This window comes from Protopterus annectens, chromosome 9.part0, assembly GCF_019279795.1.
Source record: "Protopterus annectens isolate FY-2018-M chromosome 9.part0, PAN1.0, whole genome shotgun sequence".
NCBI classification, from domain to species: domain Eukaryota; kingdom Metazoa; phylum Chordata; order Ceratodontiformes; family Protopteridae; genus Protopterus; species Protopterus annectens.
Genome location: NC_056743.1, coordinates 1,727,860,905 through 1,727,881,507, shown reverse-complemented (window position 1 = coordinate 1,727,881,507; position 20,603 = coordinate 1,727,860,905). Strand labels below are relative to the sequence as shown.

Here is a 20,603-nt window from a genome sequence, read left to right as displayed (position 1 = left end):
AGTCTACTATCTATTTTCATACCCACATCCCTGACCACTGAGTTGACTCTTAGGGGTGTATTATCAACATGGTACTTAGCCAGGATGCTTGACTTTCCAAAGGGTACAATTATGCATTTCTTAACACTGAGTTTAAGACGATGGCTTTGGCACCATTTGTTAGTCACAGATAGACCTTCTTGAAGAATGTTAATGTCTGCATGAGAGTTGATGAGAACCCCCATCTTGGACTCATCTGCAAGTTTAGTCAGCCACAGGCCTTCAGCATTTGCTTCTATTTCAGAGAAATGTATGCCAAAAAGGAGCAGACCCAGTACCATACCCTGGTAGATTCCACTAGTGACTGGCCTTTAAGTGGAGGTGGCCTCACCTATTTTGATGTTCTGGGTCCTATCAGTGAGCCACTTGGCTATCCAGCAGGTGATAAAAGGGTTTATACCTATATTAGTGAGCTTGTTTATAATGCTAGAGTGGAGTATTGTATCAAAAACCTTGGCCAGGTCGAGGTAAGCTGTGCACACAGTATTACCTTCATCCAGTGTACTTTGCTGACCCTCTCAAAAAAGTCCACCAGATTTAGTAAGCTTGTCCTTCATTTAACAAAGCCGAACTGTGATGGGTCAATCATTTGCAGGTTACCTATGTCCTCGTTTATCATATCTGATGATTCTTTCCATGGCCTTATATATGAGGCTGGTAAGACTTATGGGCCTGTAGTTAACCAGATAAGTGGTTGGACCTCCTTTGTGCAGGGGAATGACTTTAGCCATCTTCCATTCCTTCTGCACAAAGCCTGACCAAAGGCTCCATTTGAAAAGTGACTCAAGTGAACAGAGAAGTCATGTTTCATACTATTCATTAAATGTCCCGGAATGGGACCATCAATGCAGTATTTTTGGCCTTGGAAAGTACATTGATGACCTGTTCCTTAGTAATGGTTGGGAGAATTATGGTCTGTGGTATTTCCTTTGGACTATTGGTGGAAGTGGGGGAGAAATTTCAACTGGACCTGTCCGGTTCAGTGTGGGTAATGTCATTTACAATAAATTCTGCACATTGTTGTATATTTCCTCTGAGGTTACAATCATAATTGTAGAAAGGTTTGTGGTTGTCCCTTGTCTGAGAAGCTACTATTTCTCAAAATTTAGCCCTTGAAGCTTTAATTAACCTCTCTTAGCTGCCTGATAAAGTAATAGATCAACAAACAACACTGGTGTTTGTTGTAATGTTTTTAGTCAACAATAAATTCAGAGTTTGAAATGTGTTGTTATGTATATTAATATAACATTTTATTGTTTTTAAATGTCTTACTAATTAGGTAACTAATTAACTGTTTAATTGATTTGTAAGTTTGTTAATGATTGGTATAGAGTATATATGCTGGTGTTTTAACAAAGATTATTATTCTGATGAAGTCTAAGTGACGAAAATATTGAATAAACTATTTTACGTTATTTCCTAGGCATGTTCTTCTGGTGCACCAGTGTTGTTTGTTGTTCATGGTATTTTCGCTGGTCTTGGGTTTTTTCTTTGGTAAAAATGATAGATCACTTGAATAGAATATATATATATATATATATATATATATATATATATATGTATGTCAAAAACCAAGTTCCTTACAATCTGTTGCATGACATTAGGTAAAACCTTAGATATTGCTGAAGAAAACTGTCTCTAATATTTGCACTGTAAGGGATAACCAGTATTATTTATATTGCTAATTATATTATTAAATGTATGCCTTCATTTTCTGTAGACATCTCTATAAACATGTATTTCTAGAGGGATTTCCTGTTTTGATGTGAAAGTTTTTATCTGGTTAACAAAAATGTTCTAACAATATATGCCTGCCGTGTACAGTTTCCAAGATATGAACATCTGTTTGTGAAAGTTTAGAAAAAATATAATTTGCAGTTTGTATGCCTTATAATATGTTAAAGTATTTATGGAAAAGACTATGAATGCACTGATTATTATCACTGTAAAGAATATTTCTTACTGATAATGTCGCTATTTGTATAGTTTTAATTTTTTTTATTGTTCACAAAATATTTACTTTTATTTTGTTTTTTTTTGTTTTTTTTCAGAAAATGTTGTGGAGTGCAAGATGTGTGTAGGCTGCTAAAGATGTGACATTCCACACTACATTAGTGTCAGTGAGTTAAGGAAACAATACGCCCAATAACTAGTTAATGACAATAACTAGTTAGACAAGATAATGAACTGGAACTCCTCTACTTCTAACTTAGTATTAACAAAACTCTTTATCATATCATAGTTAACTATAGGATCCCTTCTGTGTTTCCCTCAGCCCATAACTCCTGCCTACCTAGTATGGAGCCCTATATATTAAGTCAAACACCATACTCCTATGAGACCTCAACTACCCCTCCATAAACTGAAAGACATACATCCTCAAACATGCTTTCCTATGAGACCTCAACTAATCCTCCATAAACTGGAAGACTTATACATCCTCAAACATATATGTCCAGAAATGTCTGGACTTCATCAGTACAAATGTCATAGACTAGTTAGTCCACACCACAACCAGAGGCAATCAAATTCTGGATTTGGTCATTACCAATATGAGGTTGCTTTGCTCCCCACAAATTTTAGCTTCCTCCCTGCTCAAATCATACTACATGTCAGCCACATTCACCATAAGACTGAAGCTTGAAGCATCTCCCATTACCGTGGTATTCAGACACTATTGTGAAATCTGATCTCCAAAAACAGAATGATGACCTGGTAAATGCAAAATCACCTTCCATCATGATGACCCACTGCTTGTGCAGAATCCTTCACTGCCAAATTTTATGTATAAGTAAATAGCTGCATAGATGCATCTGCCCCTCTCAAAAATAAATACAACTGTAAATTTGAACAATATACCCCCAAGCTGGAACTCAAATCTAAACAGTCTCTATAATAAAAGAAAAAAAAATCCGACTGCACACAAAAATTAATCTAACTTGCAAGATGTCAAAAATGCTCTTGCAAGACTAAACTTGTAACTCAGATCATGATCAAATCAACCAAAGCCAAATAGGAGGAAAAACACCTACCAGGTACAGAATAACCACAAAGCCTTCTTCACTTATGTTAAAAATGTCAGAAAATGCCAGCACTATGCAGGGCAAGTAGTAACTGATATCACAAACTCAGACACAGGAGGCACACTCCACTAGTGGAAAAATTTAGCTCAAATTTCACCTCTTTTCCTTTCCAGTATTCTTAAATCACATACCCACATATACCCTCCCCAGTCAAATCTTCCAAGAACACATTCTCAAGGCAATCTCTAAGCTGAAGAAAACTACATCTATGGAGCCAGATAACATAATAGACTGATTTCTGTTCAGCCTGAAGAATAATTTGCCTGATCCTGTACACAAGCTATTCAATATCAGCCTCAAAAGAAACTTCATACTAGACGAATATAGCACAGCAACAGTCAGTCCCTTGCACAAAAGTGGAGCTTAAACAGTCTCAGGTAATTACATACCCATAAGCCTTACCAGTCTTATTTGTAAGATGGTGGAAAGGACCACTATGGAATTAGTATATAACAGTATAGGTGACCTCCATACTCTTGATCCAGCCTAGTTTGAATTGATGGATCCTGCTTTCTTAATCTGATCAACTTTTTCAAAAAAGTTACTGAAGCAATGGCTGATGGCAGGGCAGTGCACATGGCATATCTAGACCTTGCAAAGATGCTCATTACCACCACACACTCAGGTATCATAAATAAGCTCTCAAGGCTAAACATCAATCTCTGTGTAACTTGTCGGATAGCAAATTGTCTCACAAAACAGAACCCTGAAAGTTAGGGTGGGCAGCTATAACTCCTCCAAAAGAACTGTCACTAGTGCACCACAGGTTTCAGTCTTTGGGCCACTCCTCCTTGGGATTTACTTCTTGGTGGTCAAAGATAATGTTAAGGGTCCGTAGTTGACCAAGCAGATGACTGCAAACTTGGTGCCATCATAAACTCCCCAGAAATCATCAAGATCCTACAAGAGGTTCTGTGCCATACAAATAGCTGATGTCAAAACCATCAAATAAATCTAAATGCCAAGAAGTGTATAATTGTATCCTTCATCACATTTAACTCCCCTTGTAACTATTACATTGACAATACACCCCTAATAATTGATCAGTAGGTAAGAATCTGGGAACCCACGTCGAAAATAAACTGTCCTTTGATCAAAACAAATCCACTAATTTAAGGAAGTCCTTTTTCATTGCACAACTTATATCTAAAGGTATTGCATCCAGATATAGGAATCTAATTGTTCCAATGTACCTGGCACTCATTAGCCTGATCAGTGAGTACAGTGCCCCTTTTGGTATGTACCTGTCTAGATAATTGTCACAGATAGAATGATGGCACTCATTAGCCTGATCAGTGAGTACAGTGCCCCTTTTGGTATGTACCTGTCTAGGTAATTGTCACAGATAGAATGATGGCACTCATTAGCCTGATCAGTGAGTACAGTGCCCTTTGGTATGTACCTGTCTAGGTAATTGTCACAGATAGAATGATGGCACTCATTAGCCTGATCAGTGAGTACAGTGCCCCTTTTGGTATGTACCTGTCTAGGTAATTGTCACAGATAGAATGATGGCACTCATTAGCCTGATCAGTGAGTACAGTGCCCCTTTTGGTATGTACCTGTCTAGGTAATTGTCACAGATAGAATGATGGCACTCATTAGCCTGATCAGTGAGTACAGTGCCCCTTTTGGTATGTACCTGTCTAGGTAATTGTCACAGATAGAATGATGGCACTCATTAGCCTGATCAGTGAGTACAGTGCCCCTTTGGTATGTACCTGTCTAGGTAATTGTCACAGATAGAATGATGGCACTCATTAGCCTGATCAGTGAGTACAGTGCCCTTTTGGTATGTACCTGTCTAGGTAATTGTCACAGATAGAATGATGGCACTCATTAGCCTGATCAGTGAGTACAGTGCCCCTTTGTATGTACCTGTCTAGGTAATTGTCTCAGATAGAATGATGGCACTCATTAGCCTGATCAGTGAGTACAGTGCCCCTTTTGGTATGTACCTGTCTAGGTAATTGTCACAGATAGAATGATGGCACTCATTAGCCTGATCAGTGAGTACAGTGCCCTTTTGGTATGTACCTGTCTAGATAATTGTCGAGATAGAATGATGGCACTCATTAGCCTGATCAGTGAGTACAGTGCCCCTTTTGGTATGTACCTGTCTAGGTAATTGTCACAGATAGAATGATGGCACTCATTAGCCTGATCAGTGAGTACAGTGCCCCTTTTGGTATGTACCTGTCTAGATAATTGTCACAGATAGAATGATGGCACTCATTAGCCTGATCAGTGAGTACAGTGCCTTTTGATATGTACCTGTCTAGATAATTGTCACAGATAGAATGATGGCACTCATTAGCCTGATCAGTGAGTACAGTGCCCCTTTTGGTATGTACCTGTCTAGATAATTGTCACAGATAGAATGATGGCACTCATTAGCCTGATCAGTGAGTACAGTGCCCCTTTTGGTATGTACCTGTCTAGATAATTGTCACAGATAGAATGATGGCACTCATTAGCCTGATCAGTGAGTACAGTGCTCCTTTTGGTATGTACCTGTCTAGATAATTGTCACAGATAGAATGATGGCACTCATTAGCCTGATCAGTGAGTACAGTGCCCCTTTTGGTATGTACCTGTCTAGGTAATTGTCACAGATAGAATGATGGCACTCATTAGCCTGATCAGTGAGTACAGTGCCCCTTTTGGTATGTACCTGTCTAGGTAATTGTCACAGATAGAATGATGGCACTCATTAGCCTGATCAGTGAGTACAGTGCCCCTTTTGGTATGTACCTGTCTAGGTAATTGTCACAGATAGAATGATGGCACTCATTAGCCTGATCAATGAGTACAGTGCCCCTTTTGGTATGTACCTGTCTAGGTAATTGTCACAGATAGAATGACCACAATTCTTGCTCAATAAAAAAAAAATCAAGGGCTTAAATTATAAAAACTGTGCAGACACTCTCTCAAAGCCTTGTCCCTTTGTCTGTATCATATAGGCTAGTGATTGGTGACCTCTGCCTTGTGCATAAAGCATCAACATACCTTATTCTCTCAGACTTATACATTCACAAATCCAATGGCATCATACTCTCTCAAGGCATCTCAATCTTTTTTGCAAAATAACACTTTGGCAGGACAGGTTTTGTTCTCTTACTCTGTGCCAGTCTAATTTGGATGAATGGATGGGTAACTGCAAATTCACTCCCAGTTTAGCTCCCCTGTCCCTCGTGGATAAAGGAAACATGTAAATGTTCTGATATATACTTGTTCTGCCTATTAATAGATTATTTGTATGCAAAATATAAGAGTTACAAACTACCACTGGAATGTAAGGCTAGGCATCTTAGCGTCTTCACAGATCTATGGACCTGTGATCAGTGCTTTGTAGTTTTCATACTATGCAGAAAGCTTTGCATTTCTTATGTACTTACAATGTCTGTTCTTTAGTGTGTTCCTTAGTAATGTGTTCTGGCATTTTCTACACAACACTTCAAAAACTGGTTCAGAGCATGTGCAGGAATGCAGAAGAGGCTGTATTGAATAGTACTTGGGAGGAAACAAGGATGTCCAGAAAAGTGGTAGATGGCTTTTATGAGAAAAGAGCTGCAACAGTCAGGCATGACTCTCAAAGAAGGTAGGAGAGTGGCACTGAATCACGGAAATGAAAGAGGTCACAACAGTTGACACAGCACTCCAGTCTCTTGTAGAAAAAGAGGAAAGGGGAATTGATGATGGTGATGACTTTTTAAACCAGTACAGGAATGAAATGTAGTGTTTCTGACTTATATGAGATATCATGAGGTGGTAGTGGACTGATGATAAAATTGCAATATCTAGTAGTGAGTCTCAAAAGTCAAAGGATAGGGAAGAGAATAATCAGGCTGAAACAGTTTCCAAAATGTTATATGTGGAAGAGTTCAAGCATTAATATCTTATATTTCCCTTATTCATTTATAATGGAAATCATGTCTTTGTTGACACCCAAGGCTGCTACCACAAAGCTCATAGAATGAGAAAACTAATGGCAAAGACGTTGTATAACAGCAAATGAGACACAGAACTGAGAGCTAAACTGCTTTAGAGGACCAAAGTCCTCATTACTTTGTAAGATAAGAGAATGCATTCTCAGAATAAAATAATTTGTCATATAAACCCAATCACAAATAATACTTGGCTTTAATAAACAGGAGGTTAGCTAGGGCAATACTGAAAATTCTAGGATGTTACTGTTCACCTTTCACTAAACTCACTAGTGCAATTGGCTTTGTTTCACTAAATTCACTAGTGTAATTGGTTTTGTTTCACTAAATTCACTAGTGTAATTGGCTTTACTTCACTAAATTCACTAGTGTAATTGGTTTTGCTTCACTAAATTCACTAGTGTAATTGGTTTTGCTTCACTAAATTTACTAGTGTAATTGGTTTTGTTTCACTAAATTCACTAGTGTAATTTGTTTTATTTGTAGGATACCTCTGTTTAAGGCCATTGCTCAGTTCCTTGTACTGGGCTGCACATGGATATTTGGGATGTTCCAGTTTCACAAAGTGAAAATCGTTATGTCGTACCTCTTCACAATACTGAACAGCTTCCATGGAGTTTTCATATTCCTGCTCTATTGTGCTACTAACAAACAGGTAAGAGTGACATACTTTACTTGTACGTTAAACATCATTATCAGGTTTGTCTTTCTGCTGTTTTTTCTCATTTAGTTACAAATACAGAATGAACACATTTTCTAAAGAATGCAGATTTTGCAGCTGATTGCTCACTTTAACTGATATTACAAGTTTTATATGTTAAATCACTATTTATAGCATCTAAGGTATAATGTATTGCTGTACGTAAGATATGATAATTGTTGCAAGTAGCCAGTATCGATAAAATCTTACAAACATAGCACTGAAATTTGTATTCTGCAGCCATGTAATCATAAACAACAGTCCATGCTGAGTCTTAGGTGTATTTTTCTGTATGCTTACCTGCAGTGATGACATTAATTCTAGGCACTGGCAGAAGGTTGTGCAGCAGAAGCACTGACTATGCAGAGTAATTACTGTTCTGATTTTTCTACTTTTTAAAATGCATATTTATTGATTTTACAAGATGACATAAAAAATTTAATGCAGTTCCCAAAATAAATATCCCAGTAAAGAATTAGCAACCTTAACATTTATGTGCTACTGGAATACATGGCTGGTATTACTGAGTTTGAACAATGAACAGCGCACACACACACACACACACACACACACACACACACACACACACACACACACACACACACACACACACATAAGCATACATAACCATGAACACATGTAAACACACACACACACACACACACACACACACACACACACACACACACACACACACACACACACACACACACACACACACACAAAGCTAGTAGTATAATATTGGTAAGTTTATTTGGGCAGCACAGTGGTGCAGCAGTTAAGTGTTGTCACTTCACAGCAGGAGATTTTCTGGTTTGATTCTTGGCTGGGGTGCCTTTTGTGTGGAATCTGCATGTCCTCCCTCCATTCGCGTGGCTTTCCTCTGGGTGCTCCGGTTTCCTCACACAATATAAATGCATGTCTGGAGCATTTTTCTGTTTGTCTGTAAGGAAACCTATTATGCGAGCACATAAGACTGCTTATATGAAGTAAGGCCAAGTTAATTATGAGAAGTAAACTGCAGGGGATGTTAAAAGGAGAGATTGTACACAGACTACAATGTTAATAGTGCAGACATAAGTAAGATGAGAGGGTAAATGGAAAAAATTACTCAGTTAATGCAGTCAATTGTGATTATGTCGCAAAGACACATTTTAAACTTAAATACTTCAAATATTTGATATAACAATAGTTAATCCCTTTCACAATTCTTGACTCATGCACATAACTAAAAGCAGGCATGTTAATAATGTATGTGAGAGGGGACACAATGCAACATTGTAACAAAGGTAAGTAAATGTAATATTAATGTTGATAACTTGCCGAGTTGAGATTACAGCCCCCAAGAAATTGCAGCGAACAGTGCCATAGCAACAAGTAAACAACACAAACACAGAAGAAAGTATCTTAACACAGGGCCAATCACACTTTATAATGATCTTACATAATTCCATAAGGTAAGAAATGTTATGTAAGTCTGCAGGTACTATAAAGCTGTATGGTGTGAAGAAAGCAATTACAGTAATACATAAACATTTGGAGGAAGATATGTAATGCAATGTATTCTTATCTGGAAATTTAGTAATGCCTGTGAACAATCAATGATATATGCAACATTTGCATCTTGCCAGACTCAAATACATGCCAAGACAGATATCAGAAAGATGCGTATCACATGTGACACCACAGAAATAGGCACACTGTGTGTATCATGACAAACACACTTGAAGGGTTTACAGTGCTTCCTTATTGTAGTGGGTATGGAACCTACTCCTTGGAGGCTGATGCCTTAAAAATGCTACCATAAATACTTTTTATGCATAAGGAACTCCTGTCTGATACAGTTATCTGACAGACACATTACCAGATTCAAACCCTGCCTATCATACTACACATTCTAGAGAACTGTATTTTGACTGTGTCTGTCACATGACATAGCAATGGATCTTGTCACAAATAAATGAAAATAATGTACAAAGTAATAAAGGACATTTGAGGATAATTTGGACAATATGATTTTGTCAAAACAATGACAGGGAAGTAACTATGTTAATGTTTACACAACTGTGAACAGTACGGTATCAGTATTTCTTGGCCAAGAAAGCTGTCCCTGTTTTGTACAATATTGTGCCAGAATTGAAACACACTCTTTCCATGTAGATATGCCATACAAGTCATTACTGAATGCACATGCCCCAGAAGCACTCACACTATGACATTCGCAGGACAACTGTTTCACTGGCAGGATATAGCAAAATAAGTTTATCTTTCTATCTCCAAAGTAAAAGTGTGAATATTAACTTTATGCATTGTTATTTGTGTAACATCAGTGCATTCAGGTAATGTTGCCCTTTGCTGTAATTGAACAGCAAGCTATGTAACTCCACTGACTAACAACATGGGTATGAATCCCATGCAGCACAGTGGAAGTCTTAACACAGCTGTGAGAATCGACCTATGTGAAGTCATTACATCAAATGATTGTGCTGCAAACATTTTGAATTCATAATAGGGAAATAGGGATGGGAGAGACGTCTCCCCCTGGAAACTGTACACATTATAACTGTTGTGGTTTTCAGTCATGCATAACAGCATAAGGACAAGCAACACTTATGTTCAGTCTTTGTGGATTTTGAACACCTATGTGGCAACAGAAGCTACATGATATCATCAAGAATGAATGTACCACAGTTCAAATGTTGCTACAATTGTGAGATATTTTGGTATTTGAAGCCATGAAATCATGTTATTGCTGAAAAGGATACACGTGCCTGTAATTTGTTGAAAACACTGGTGTAATATGTCTACTTCTCACACAACATTGCCTGTTGCTAAGTATAAACAAACAAACATGATTTATAATGCATGTGGCACTGTGACTGGAGAATGGCAATCATACACAATGTATGGATAATCACAGATTCAACCACATGTCTTACTAAGCAAGAGCATGCAGAATATTGTAACATTTCTTCACACCACAGGAAAAGCCTGAGTAGTTTTCTTGGGAAAGTTAGAGCCACAATGGAATCATCAGTAACTAACAAAACATTTCTGTGTGAAAAATGAGCAGAAGTTCTTGTAATATGAACCCCCAGCTATACATATACAGAGCGAATAGCTGGGTGACAACATTGTTACTTACACACACATTCACTGTCATACTGACAAAAGTGAGTCTAACGAGCTAGATTTCAACTTACTCTCTAAGATCACAAGGTATGTAACAACACTTGAATCGCCCGCACCACATGAGATATTGGTTTACAGTTGTTACAGTCCAAATTTGAATTACCATTGTTTAATCTGGTGATGTTCTTCTAAAAAGGTAGGAAGGTGGTTGAAGAGCACAGTAACAATACATAGCTACACGTACTATATTCAATAAAATCCTCTACGTAACACTAGAAACAAGCATCCACTTATAGTAGTCAGTCACTGCTGATTTCAAATCTCCTAATTATTTATTTATTTATGCAGTCTAGAGAGTAAAGTATCAAAGGCCAGAGTCACAGGATAAGTCTTACTACAGCTATGAGGTAGTTTATTTTTGATAGCATTGTGTAATCATTGTGTTTTCAAAACTGGGTATTACCTGCAGGTAATAGAAATTTATAGGATAGCCCTCTACTAGTATGAACCCTAAGTGGAACGTTACATAAAGGGTGTTGTCACAGAGCCAATTGTACAAGACAGTGTACGCAGTCACACTAGTTAACTAATGCTGAACTTACACCCCATATATATCTAGGTTACACAATCTACAGTAGACAGAATTAGCCACAAAGTCACAGGAGAAGTCTGACTTGTGAGAGGAGAGAGTGTACTTTTGTCAGGATGACCTCATCAGTGTGATGCAAAGAAGTTGTTTGTAGTGAAAGTAGGGAAAAGGGATGGGGAGTCTTCGACCAGGTTAAATGCTTCTACTGAATAGAAGTTGATACAGCATGTCTGTTTGGAAAGCTATACATAGGTCACATTGCAGCCATACAACTAAGCTCACCACTGTGAGATCTGAACCTTCTACTTACCTAGTTACATAATCTAGAGAACAAAGTATTAGTCACAAGTGTCACAGGAAAAGTCTAACTTTGAAGAGGAGAGAGTGCACTTTTGATAGGATGACCTTCTCAGTGTGTTGCAGAGAAGATGATTAAAGTGGGATAAATTGCAGAGGGTGCTGTGCCTAATGTTAGATTTTTTTCTCCAGAGTGGAAGTAGGCACAGAACTTCTGTTGCTGAGGCTTTACTTACCTGTCACTAGAACCACAGGACAAGTTCACCACTGTAAACATTGAACCTCTTACCTATCTAGTTACACAAGCTACAGAACACAGTATTAGCCACACATGTTACAAAGAAGTTTGACTTGTAAGGAGAGGGAGTGCCCTTATGAAAGGATAACCGCATCAGTGTGTTGCAAAGAGGATGTTTGAGTTAAAAGTGAGATAAAGAGCAGAGGGAGCTGTGTCCAAAGTTATTTTTTCTGCCTGAGTAGAAGTGGACACAGCACATCTGTTGTGGAGTCTTTACATACCTGTCACTAGAACCACACACACACACACACACACACACACACACACACACACACACACACACACACACACACACACACACACACACACACACACACACACACACACACACACACACACACACACACACACACACACACACACACACACACACAAATTCACCACTGTTAAATTTGAAACACCTTCCTAATTAGTTACACAATCTAGAAAACGCAGTATGAATTACAAGTGCCACAGGAGAACTCTGACTAATAATGTGAAAATGCACATTTGCAAATAAAAAAAAAACTTCACTTTTGGAACATCAGCGACTATGCATCATATGTTTTCCGACAAATGTATGTGGAGTGGCCAACATAACTGCTTACCCCATGTAATTACACACACATCTGCTAACATCTATATACTGTCATTCATGTACATATTGTACTGTCAATCACATGCACCTATTTCATGGTATGGTGTGTCAGTGACAATCACAAGTGTAATACCGAGAGGATTCTCAAGCAAACATCGATGAAAGTTCATACTGGAATGATTGCATGCAAATAGCAAACATTTATTGTGGCGCTGTCAATTGTCTAGCTCATGCTGGCACAATGTGCATTGATAGTACAAACAGACACTTCCAAAATATGATAGTGCACTTCAGAATATTAGTGATGGATTATGGGTGAAAACATTACACACCATTGTAACAAAGTTGCAAATGTAACCACTGGAGTGCAAACATATATTAACAGACTGTATTAATTGAGTCAACATCACTCTGCAATCCAGATACCTTGGTTTCAGATTTCCATTAACATATACAGAACTTGTAAAACCTACTCACATAATTCTTTGTTACAGACTTTTTTAACTCTGTCCCTGAAATGCATTGCGCTCAAACTCATTTGCACAGCTGATGGCAAAGTATTTGTACATGCATAATCACATCTTAAGGTGCTCATGTTAAAATGGGAATTAGCAGTAATCTCTGGTGCTCCAAGCTGACATTTGTGCAAATAAGCATTATAAACATACAATCATGTCTGAATCTGATGGAATACAGTACAGATATATGCTATGGTCATGTTTCAGGTATGTTTATGATTCACACATTCGTCATGATAGTTGCAGTTCTTCAGTCCTATATGTATGATAAAGGTAAATTACAAAACACATGGGGGTGTAAGTGTGTTATTTCTGGAGGAAACATTGCATATGGAAATAGTTTTGAACCAAGTAAGTTTATTTGATAACACAGAAGGGGTGGGAAGAAATGGACATTTGGAGACAGGAATACAAATACAGGCATACTAAGAGATTAGTTTATGATTCATTTCTGCACATATTTGTGTTGTGTTGCTATCTGGCTTGTAATCATAATAATTCAGGCAAGATCTGTACAAGATGGTGTTCAAAATAAGAAACAAGCACATTAATACAACAGCAAGAAAATGATGCATTAAAGAAATGTGTATCCAACACTTACACAAAAAGGAATCATAAAAAACATTCAAGAAAACGTTGGCATACATCTGGATTCATACCTTGACAGTATTCCAAAACAAATCAACAGACCTGAGTCTTATCTAACCACACCATATAGGAGCTCTTAGTGGACGAAGTTCAAATCTGAGTACAGACTGAAGCAGATCTACAGACCTGAGTGCTACCTAAACATGCCACATAGGAAATAGGAACTCCTACTTAAAGTTCAACTCTGAGAACAAATTGACGCAAAGGAGAATGTGTGTATTGGTGTTCATTGCACTCATGACAATGTACATTACATCTTATAGTCAATATGACACAGTTAAAACAGACATACACATGGAGACAGAGATAAAGACAGACAAAGAATGTTATATTTTTATGCGACATTTTTAACCTCTTTGGGGTATGTTACTGTTATGTTTTTTTCATGATAAGTTATCTGTCATGCTATGTACCATCATTTTCAATGGTGAGCAAGTAGGGGTCGAAAAGTATAACCATGAATGAATCATTAACACTATTAACTTTAAGGGTTTGAAGGGATAGTCAAAAAACAGTGAGGCAAGGGAGAATGTAGACATCAGGCTTCATCATACCAAAGACAATTTTAATATTACAGTCAGAAACATACTAAATGATCCAGTGTGGAATGCTTTCTAACAATGTTTGAAATTGGAACATCCTACATGTGCACATTCAACCCTTCAGCCTGTTCAAGAGAAGATTAACTGGACTGTACATAGCTAAGAACAATAGCACTAAAGGCACCAAAGTAATGCGAAAGCAAAGGAAAAACTCTCAAGATTTTACCAAGAATCATCCTTTCCCCTAAGATACAGCTGTTGCTCAGCATCAGACATTGTGAAGCTGGTCTGGATACAAAGTTATGACACAGAAGGGGAAATAGACATAGATGAGAATTTAATAAAGCCTACACTTTTTTTTCCATGTAGGCATCATGCTGCACTGTTTACATGGCCATGAACATTTTTAGATTCAGTGCTGAGTAGCACGCATGTACGTGCCAACAAGTAAACTTCTGTGGCATGCAAATCACCTGATAAGCAGGCGAATGTCATGCAAATGAGGCAGGTAGAGAGATCCAGTAAGCAGATAGGCATCTCTTCAGACCCTGTGTCAATGTCTGTAGTGTACATGGAAAAATTCTGTATACAAGAGTGTCGACAGACAAAAGGGGTTGTAAAAATGTAGATATTTGGACAGAATGTCATACCACATACACATATGAGCAAAACTATCATCCTGTATGTCAGAGAAATTAAAGGAAATAAGTTAAATTATTTTATTTTTTAATAATCTGGGCATGTTTGCACTGTGCCCTACAGTGCACAAACATGCTTTATAGAAAAATTAAAAAAAAAAAAAATTGAAAAAAAATAATATGTGTCAGAAATGTATTACAGGACCTTCCATGGAGTCCCTACAATGGTGCATTGGTGCTGTTGCTAACATGGTAGGGTTATGAAGCATGTAGTTTCCAGGCTGTGAGCATGAATACCTATGCGAAGGAGGTGGAGTTACTGAATAGAAGAAAGGAGTAATCATGTCCATATATCCCCTTCATGTCGGCTTAGATGCAAGTTGCTGTTTACACAGGATGTAGCTGACAGCAGGGGGGTGTGTCCAGTGATTTCTAAGCACAGTTCAGCTTAGCTGTGCCTGTTTACCTGACATGCTGCCCATCTGAGTGCAGCCTTTCAGTGGGCTGTGTCCACAAACTTCTAAGCTCTGTTTACCTTCTGTGCATGTTTTTGTGTGGCATGCTGCAATGCTGAGCATCTCTGAAGACAAAAATGTATTCAATTACTTCTGACCCTTGTTTAAACTAAAATAGGGCCATTAACTGATGTTAATTATATTGTAGGTAGGCGGAAAGCATCATAGTTGGCCAATCACACATTCAGCACCTACCAAAGAGCTCTATGAAGTATGCATACACCCTACATTCTGATTTTTCCCCAATACTCTGGACCATTGGACTAAAAACTTGGGAAATTTAACTGAGAGGATGCTAGGGGCTGCTGCAGGTCTGCTACATCTGTATATGCTAGATGCTGAAGTCAGTGCTGCTGGTGCTGGCAATAGGCCTAAACTGAGAAGGAGAAGAGTGTTCTGGCCCAAGGTAACCTTCCAGGAGCTACATGAGCTGGAGAATGTAGAGCACCACAGGGTGGACAGGGACATACTACAAGAACTCACTGAGCTCTGCCGCCCACAACTCAGACCCAGAGCCAACAGAGGGGAACTCATCCCAGTGGAAACAAAGGTATGTGTAGCCCTTAGGATACTAGCTATGATTACTTTCCAAAGACCAACTGGGGACATGATGGGGTCTCACAGGAATCTGCATCCAGAGTTCTCCACCAGTCCCTGGATACCATGCTACCACCTGCCTGTGAGCACATTTCTTTTCCCCTCACTGCTGAGGTGAGGGCCAGCAATATGCAACAATTCTAATGTGTAGCACAATAGGCTGACGTACTGGGTGCCATAGATTCCACTCATGCACACATCACAGCACCATGCAGTGAGGAGGGTAGAAGCTACATCAACCACAAGGGGTACCACTCCATCAGCTGCTAAGTCATGTGCAATGCCCAGGGGATTATCATGAATGTGTGTGCTGGCAGCCCTGGTAGTTATCACTACTCCCATATCTGGCTTGCATTACAATTGTACCAGATGTTTGCTAGGGGGAACATCCCACATGGCCATTTACTGGGGGATGCTGTCTATGCCCTGGAACCATGGACTTCATTTAACACCATAGAGACATGGCTCAGTGACAATAAACTTATTCTCAACCCTAACAAAACTAAGCTCTTACTCTTTCCCCCCAAGAACCTCTCCAATCTCAAATCTACTTTTGCTATACTATCTAGCAACAACACAACTATCACAGTCGAACCTAACACAAAACTGCTACGGGTCATAATAGATGACCAACTTAAGTTCGATCTACATGTGACTAATTGTAATAAAAAGACACACCAGAAACTACGACTCCTTTACCGCAATAAAAAAATATTTAACAAACAGTGCTAAAATCACTCTCTCGCATGCATTTCTTCTTCATACTCTATTATACAGCTGTTACATACTCACAAATCTGAACACCTTACTCCTCACCAAACTAGAAACTACCTACAATAAGGTGGCCAGATTAGCTGCTAACCAAACCTATAAGTCTCACCACAGCCTATCCCTTAAGCAACTAAACTGGATAGAACTTCCTCACTTCTGTCCCAGCCTTACTTCTATTATATCCAAATACTCAATTATGAGGCCTCTACACAGCTCTAACCAAGACTTGCTACAGATTTATAAACCCAAGACCAAAACTGGCTCCCTCCTCTATAATTATAAACCTGCAACATCCTGGAACCAACTCCCCTTAGAAATTGGGTCCCTTAAACACCCTAAACAATTTAAAACTGTCACACGAGATTACCTAAAGAAAAGCTGGTGTTGCCATTGCACTTACCCCCCCAAACCACTTTTTCCCCTACATCCAATAATTCCCACTCTCCTCAGTCCCTCATTGATACACCCTCCCACTACTTTACCTCTCTCATCCCTTTTCACCCTACCAAATTTTTTACCTGCACTTTTCCTCTAATGATTCCTTCTATCCTACCTTCTCCAGACTTCATCTCCCCTCCACATCTATTTTCTCCAACTTCTATTTCTCATCTATTGGTTTCATACCATACAAAACAAGCTCTATTTCATTGATTCTTGCTCTAATGCTAATCTCCAGATACTCTCTCACCTCTTCTTTTTTGCCAGCCTAAACATTGTTTAAACAGTATATAACCTTTCAACATACCTCAAATTGTTGCATCCTATGTTATATTACCTACTGTTTTTTTAATCCATCTTACACATCTGTTTTGCTCTTTTTTAAAATATCAGTCTCACAGAAAATGATTACTGTCCTCATTATCACTTTACAACCACTGTAAACTAAATACTAATACAATGAAACTTTTAAAAGTACATCATATTTTTTTATCCAATGCTTATATTAATGCAGTCTTGAATGTATTTTTGTTACTGCGTGTGCTGTTTGAATTGTAACTCACTGAGGAGCTTTTCTCCCCGAGTCTCTGCTGAAAATGAGCTCAGTCAGACTGACCCGGTCAACAAATGTAAAATAAATAAATAAATTAACTAAATGATGACACCCCCCCAGAAATGCACACACACCCACAGAAAAACACCATAATGAGGCACATGCACAAGCTAGGAACATCATAGAGCATGTGTTCGAGCTTCTGAAGTCACAGCTCCAGTACTTCGAAATAGCTGGTGGAGCCCTGCAGTACTCTACTGCCACATGTGGACATATGTTCACAGTATGTGCTATGCTACACAATATGATCTTGCAGAGACAGCTGACAACATAGGGACCTAGGAACTGACACCTCACTCCTACTCACATACATATATTAACAGTGATGCAAGGCAACCCACAAAAACCTGTATCTATCCATGCATTGGCTGTGTACTGCTTGCATTAGACAGAATCATCCCTGAAATACAGTTCTGTCAACTGCTGCATTCACAAGGTAAGTCTCTAACCTACACACTACTTGTAAGTATTAATATAATATGGTATTGTATGTATGGATCTGCTGCATGTATGCATGGAAATATAGTGGGCTATTTGAACAGAAGTAACATCCACATGGGACTACAGATACCTAGTCCACTAGTATGTGTTCCTTAATAGTCACCAGGCCTCATGTTTGGAATATGCACTACATCGGTCAAGGGAGATGTTAAACAGTGGGTTCACATGATATTTGGACCACTGTCCATCACAGCAGAACATAGGTGTTTCTCTACACCAAACTCAGCAGTTTTCAGATATAACTGCTTTAACATTAAAAGTCATCAATGGTATATCAGCAGGCCAGGCAATCTCAGGTCAGTAACATAGAAATTGATCATGCAGAGTATGTCTCACAGAATGTAGAAATAACAATGTACATATGTATGCTGTTCATTGTGTGATGAATGACTTATAGCTTGTGTGGCTCAGTGGACTAGGGAAGTTAGCATGTGTGATGGTGTTGATTGTTCAGAATTGGAAGTATCCACATCTTTTGCATCTGAGGTAGTATTATGTTGATGTTTTTACAGACAGTCAGTCTGTGTGTGGTGTAACATTACTAACATTACTAACATCTGTCACATATTAATTACATCAGATAGCTGCAGAGTGCCATGGACATTTTGAAGTGCAGTGCTGCAGAAACAGGGACAGATGTCAGTGTCTGTAACATACAAAATCCTGGACTGGAATACAGATAGGTGTGAGCTGGAGTCACATTATAAGTACTGACAGTCCCACTGAGCATGCCCATACTCTTAGTTAAAATGAGAGCAATTCTGTTGCCTGTCATCAAAATGACCTATTATGTATAGAGAAGTCTACACATACATACTGTACATATATACGTATACATATCCATCTGTCACTACCTCTCTATCACATACATAGCATATCTATCTTGATACATATTTTCAAACAGATATATATATATAAACATACATTTCAGTCGCTCCCCATATATCTACATAACACATATACATATCATACACACACAGCTACATTTGTATATACACACCCATGTTATATACATAAATATGCATGCGGATGTCTGTATTGTTCCACATACCCTAACAATGGTAAGTAAAGCTGCTCTATCACACATCTATAATGCTGCTCAAAGGATCCAAAGTAATGGTCAGCAGTACATAATGCACTTAAATATAGACTTCTGTGCCTGCTGGATGTCACAACATAGCAACAGGTGAGCATATGGTATAATGTTTAATATTGTCTACAGAAGCATGGATAGGGCATCTTGTTCCTGCTCACAGACTTGCCTATCAAAGTGCAAGCATACATATATGGACATACTGGTAACTGCAGGCACATAGCTAGGATAATAACAGTTATCTCACTGCTAGGATACTACATGCAGATAACAGTATGAAGCAATATCACCCCGCAGACCGCAGATGCTGTTCAACTAAGTCTAATTTTTGTAATCCACAAGTAGTTTGCCTGCAATCACATACAAAAGAGACATCAGCCATGCCATGTGCTGTCACGAAAGGAGATACTGTCGTCCCAGCTATATGAAATTTTGTAAATAATTATATGTCGTTTGTGAATATCAACATGATTCATATAAGAAACTTGTGTTACAAATGTATTAGAACTGTGTGTCAGTTGTATATCAAACTGCTGGTACAGAAGTGTGTGTGGAAAAGGTTTCTGCAAAGTGCTTAAAATGTAACCACAGCATGCCCTAATAGAATAGAACAGAAATGTACCTGCACTATTTTAACTGTTTAGATGTATATATTTTAACAGTGAAAACTGAAATACAGAAGACTAACTTCAGTAAAATAGCTGAAATTAAATTACTTTATAGCCAGGCCATAAAAAGATGTTATCTTCAGTTTCAGTGCAGCAACAGACACAATGCCTATACTAGGAAGCTTTCTGCATTGTCTTACAAGTGTTTTATTGTTTTATGACTTCCAGGATCTGCCTTAAATCTGAGGAAATGCCCTTGTCTATGTATTTTCATGCATAGATGCTAAATGCTACCAGCTGCATCAGTGGGAGTTTTCATCTTGGATATAGTCAGATGACAAGAAATTATGTCATTGTGCAAGCTATCCCAGCAGTATTATTTGAGATATTAATTTGAGGTCTCTGAGAGAGAGACAACATTCTGTATTCTGTCTTTGACTGGACAACAACAACTAGAGA

The 20,603-nt window shown here is 38.4% G+C and overlaps 1 protein-coding gene across 3 annotated transcripts in view; it reads left to right on the top strand.

Moving 5' to 3' along the window:
* LOC122812232 (adhesion G protein-coupled receptor E2-like) overlaps nt 1-20,603 on the top strand; it is a 1,489,088-nt gene that overhangs the window by 1,202,907 nt on the left and 265,578 nt on the right. For all 3 annotated transcript variants that reach the window (XM_044084588.1, XM_044084589.1, XM_044084587.1), the window contains one exon: nt 7,556-7,724. In XM_044084588.1, coding sequence (XP_043940523.1) covers nt 7,556-7,724 — 169 coding nt within the window. The remainder of the gene's footprint in view (nt 1-7,555; nt 7,725-20,603) is intronic.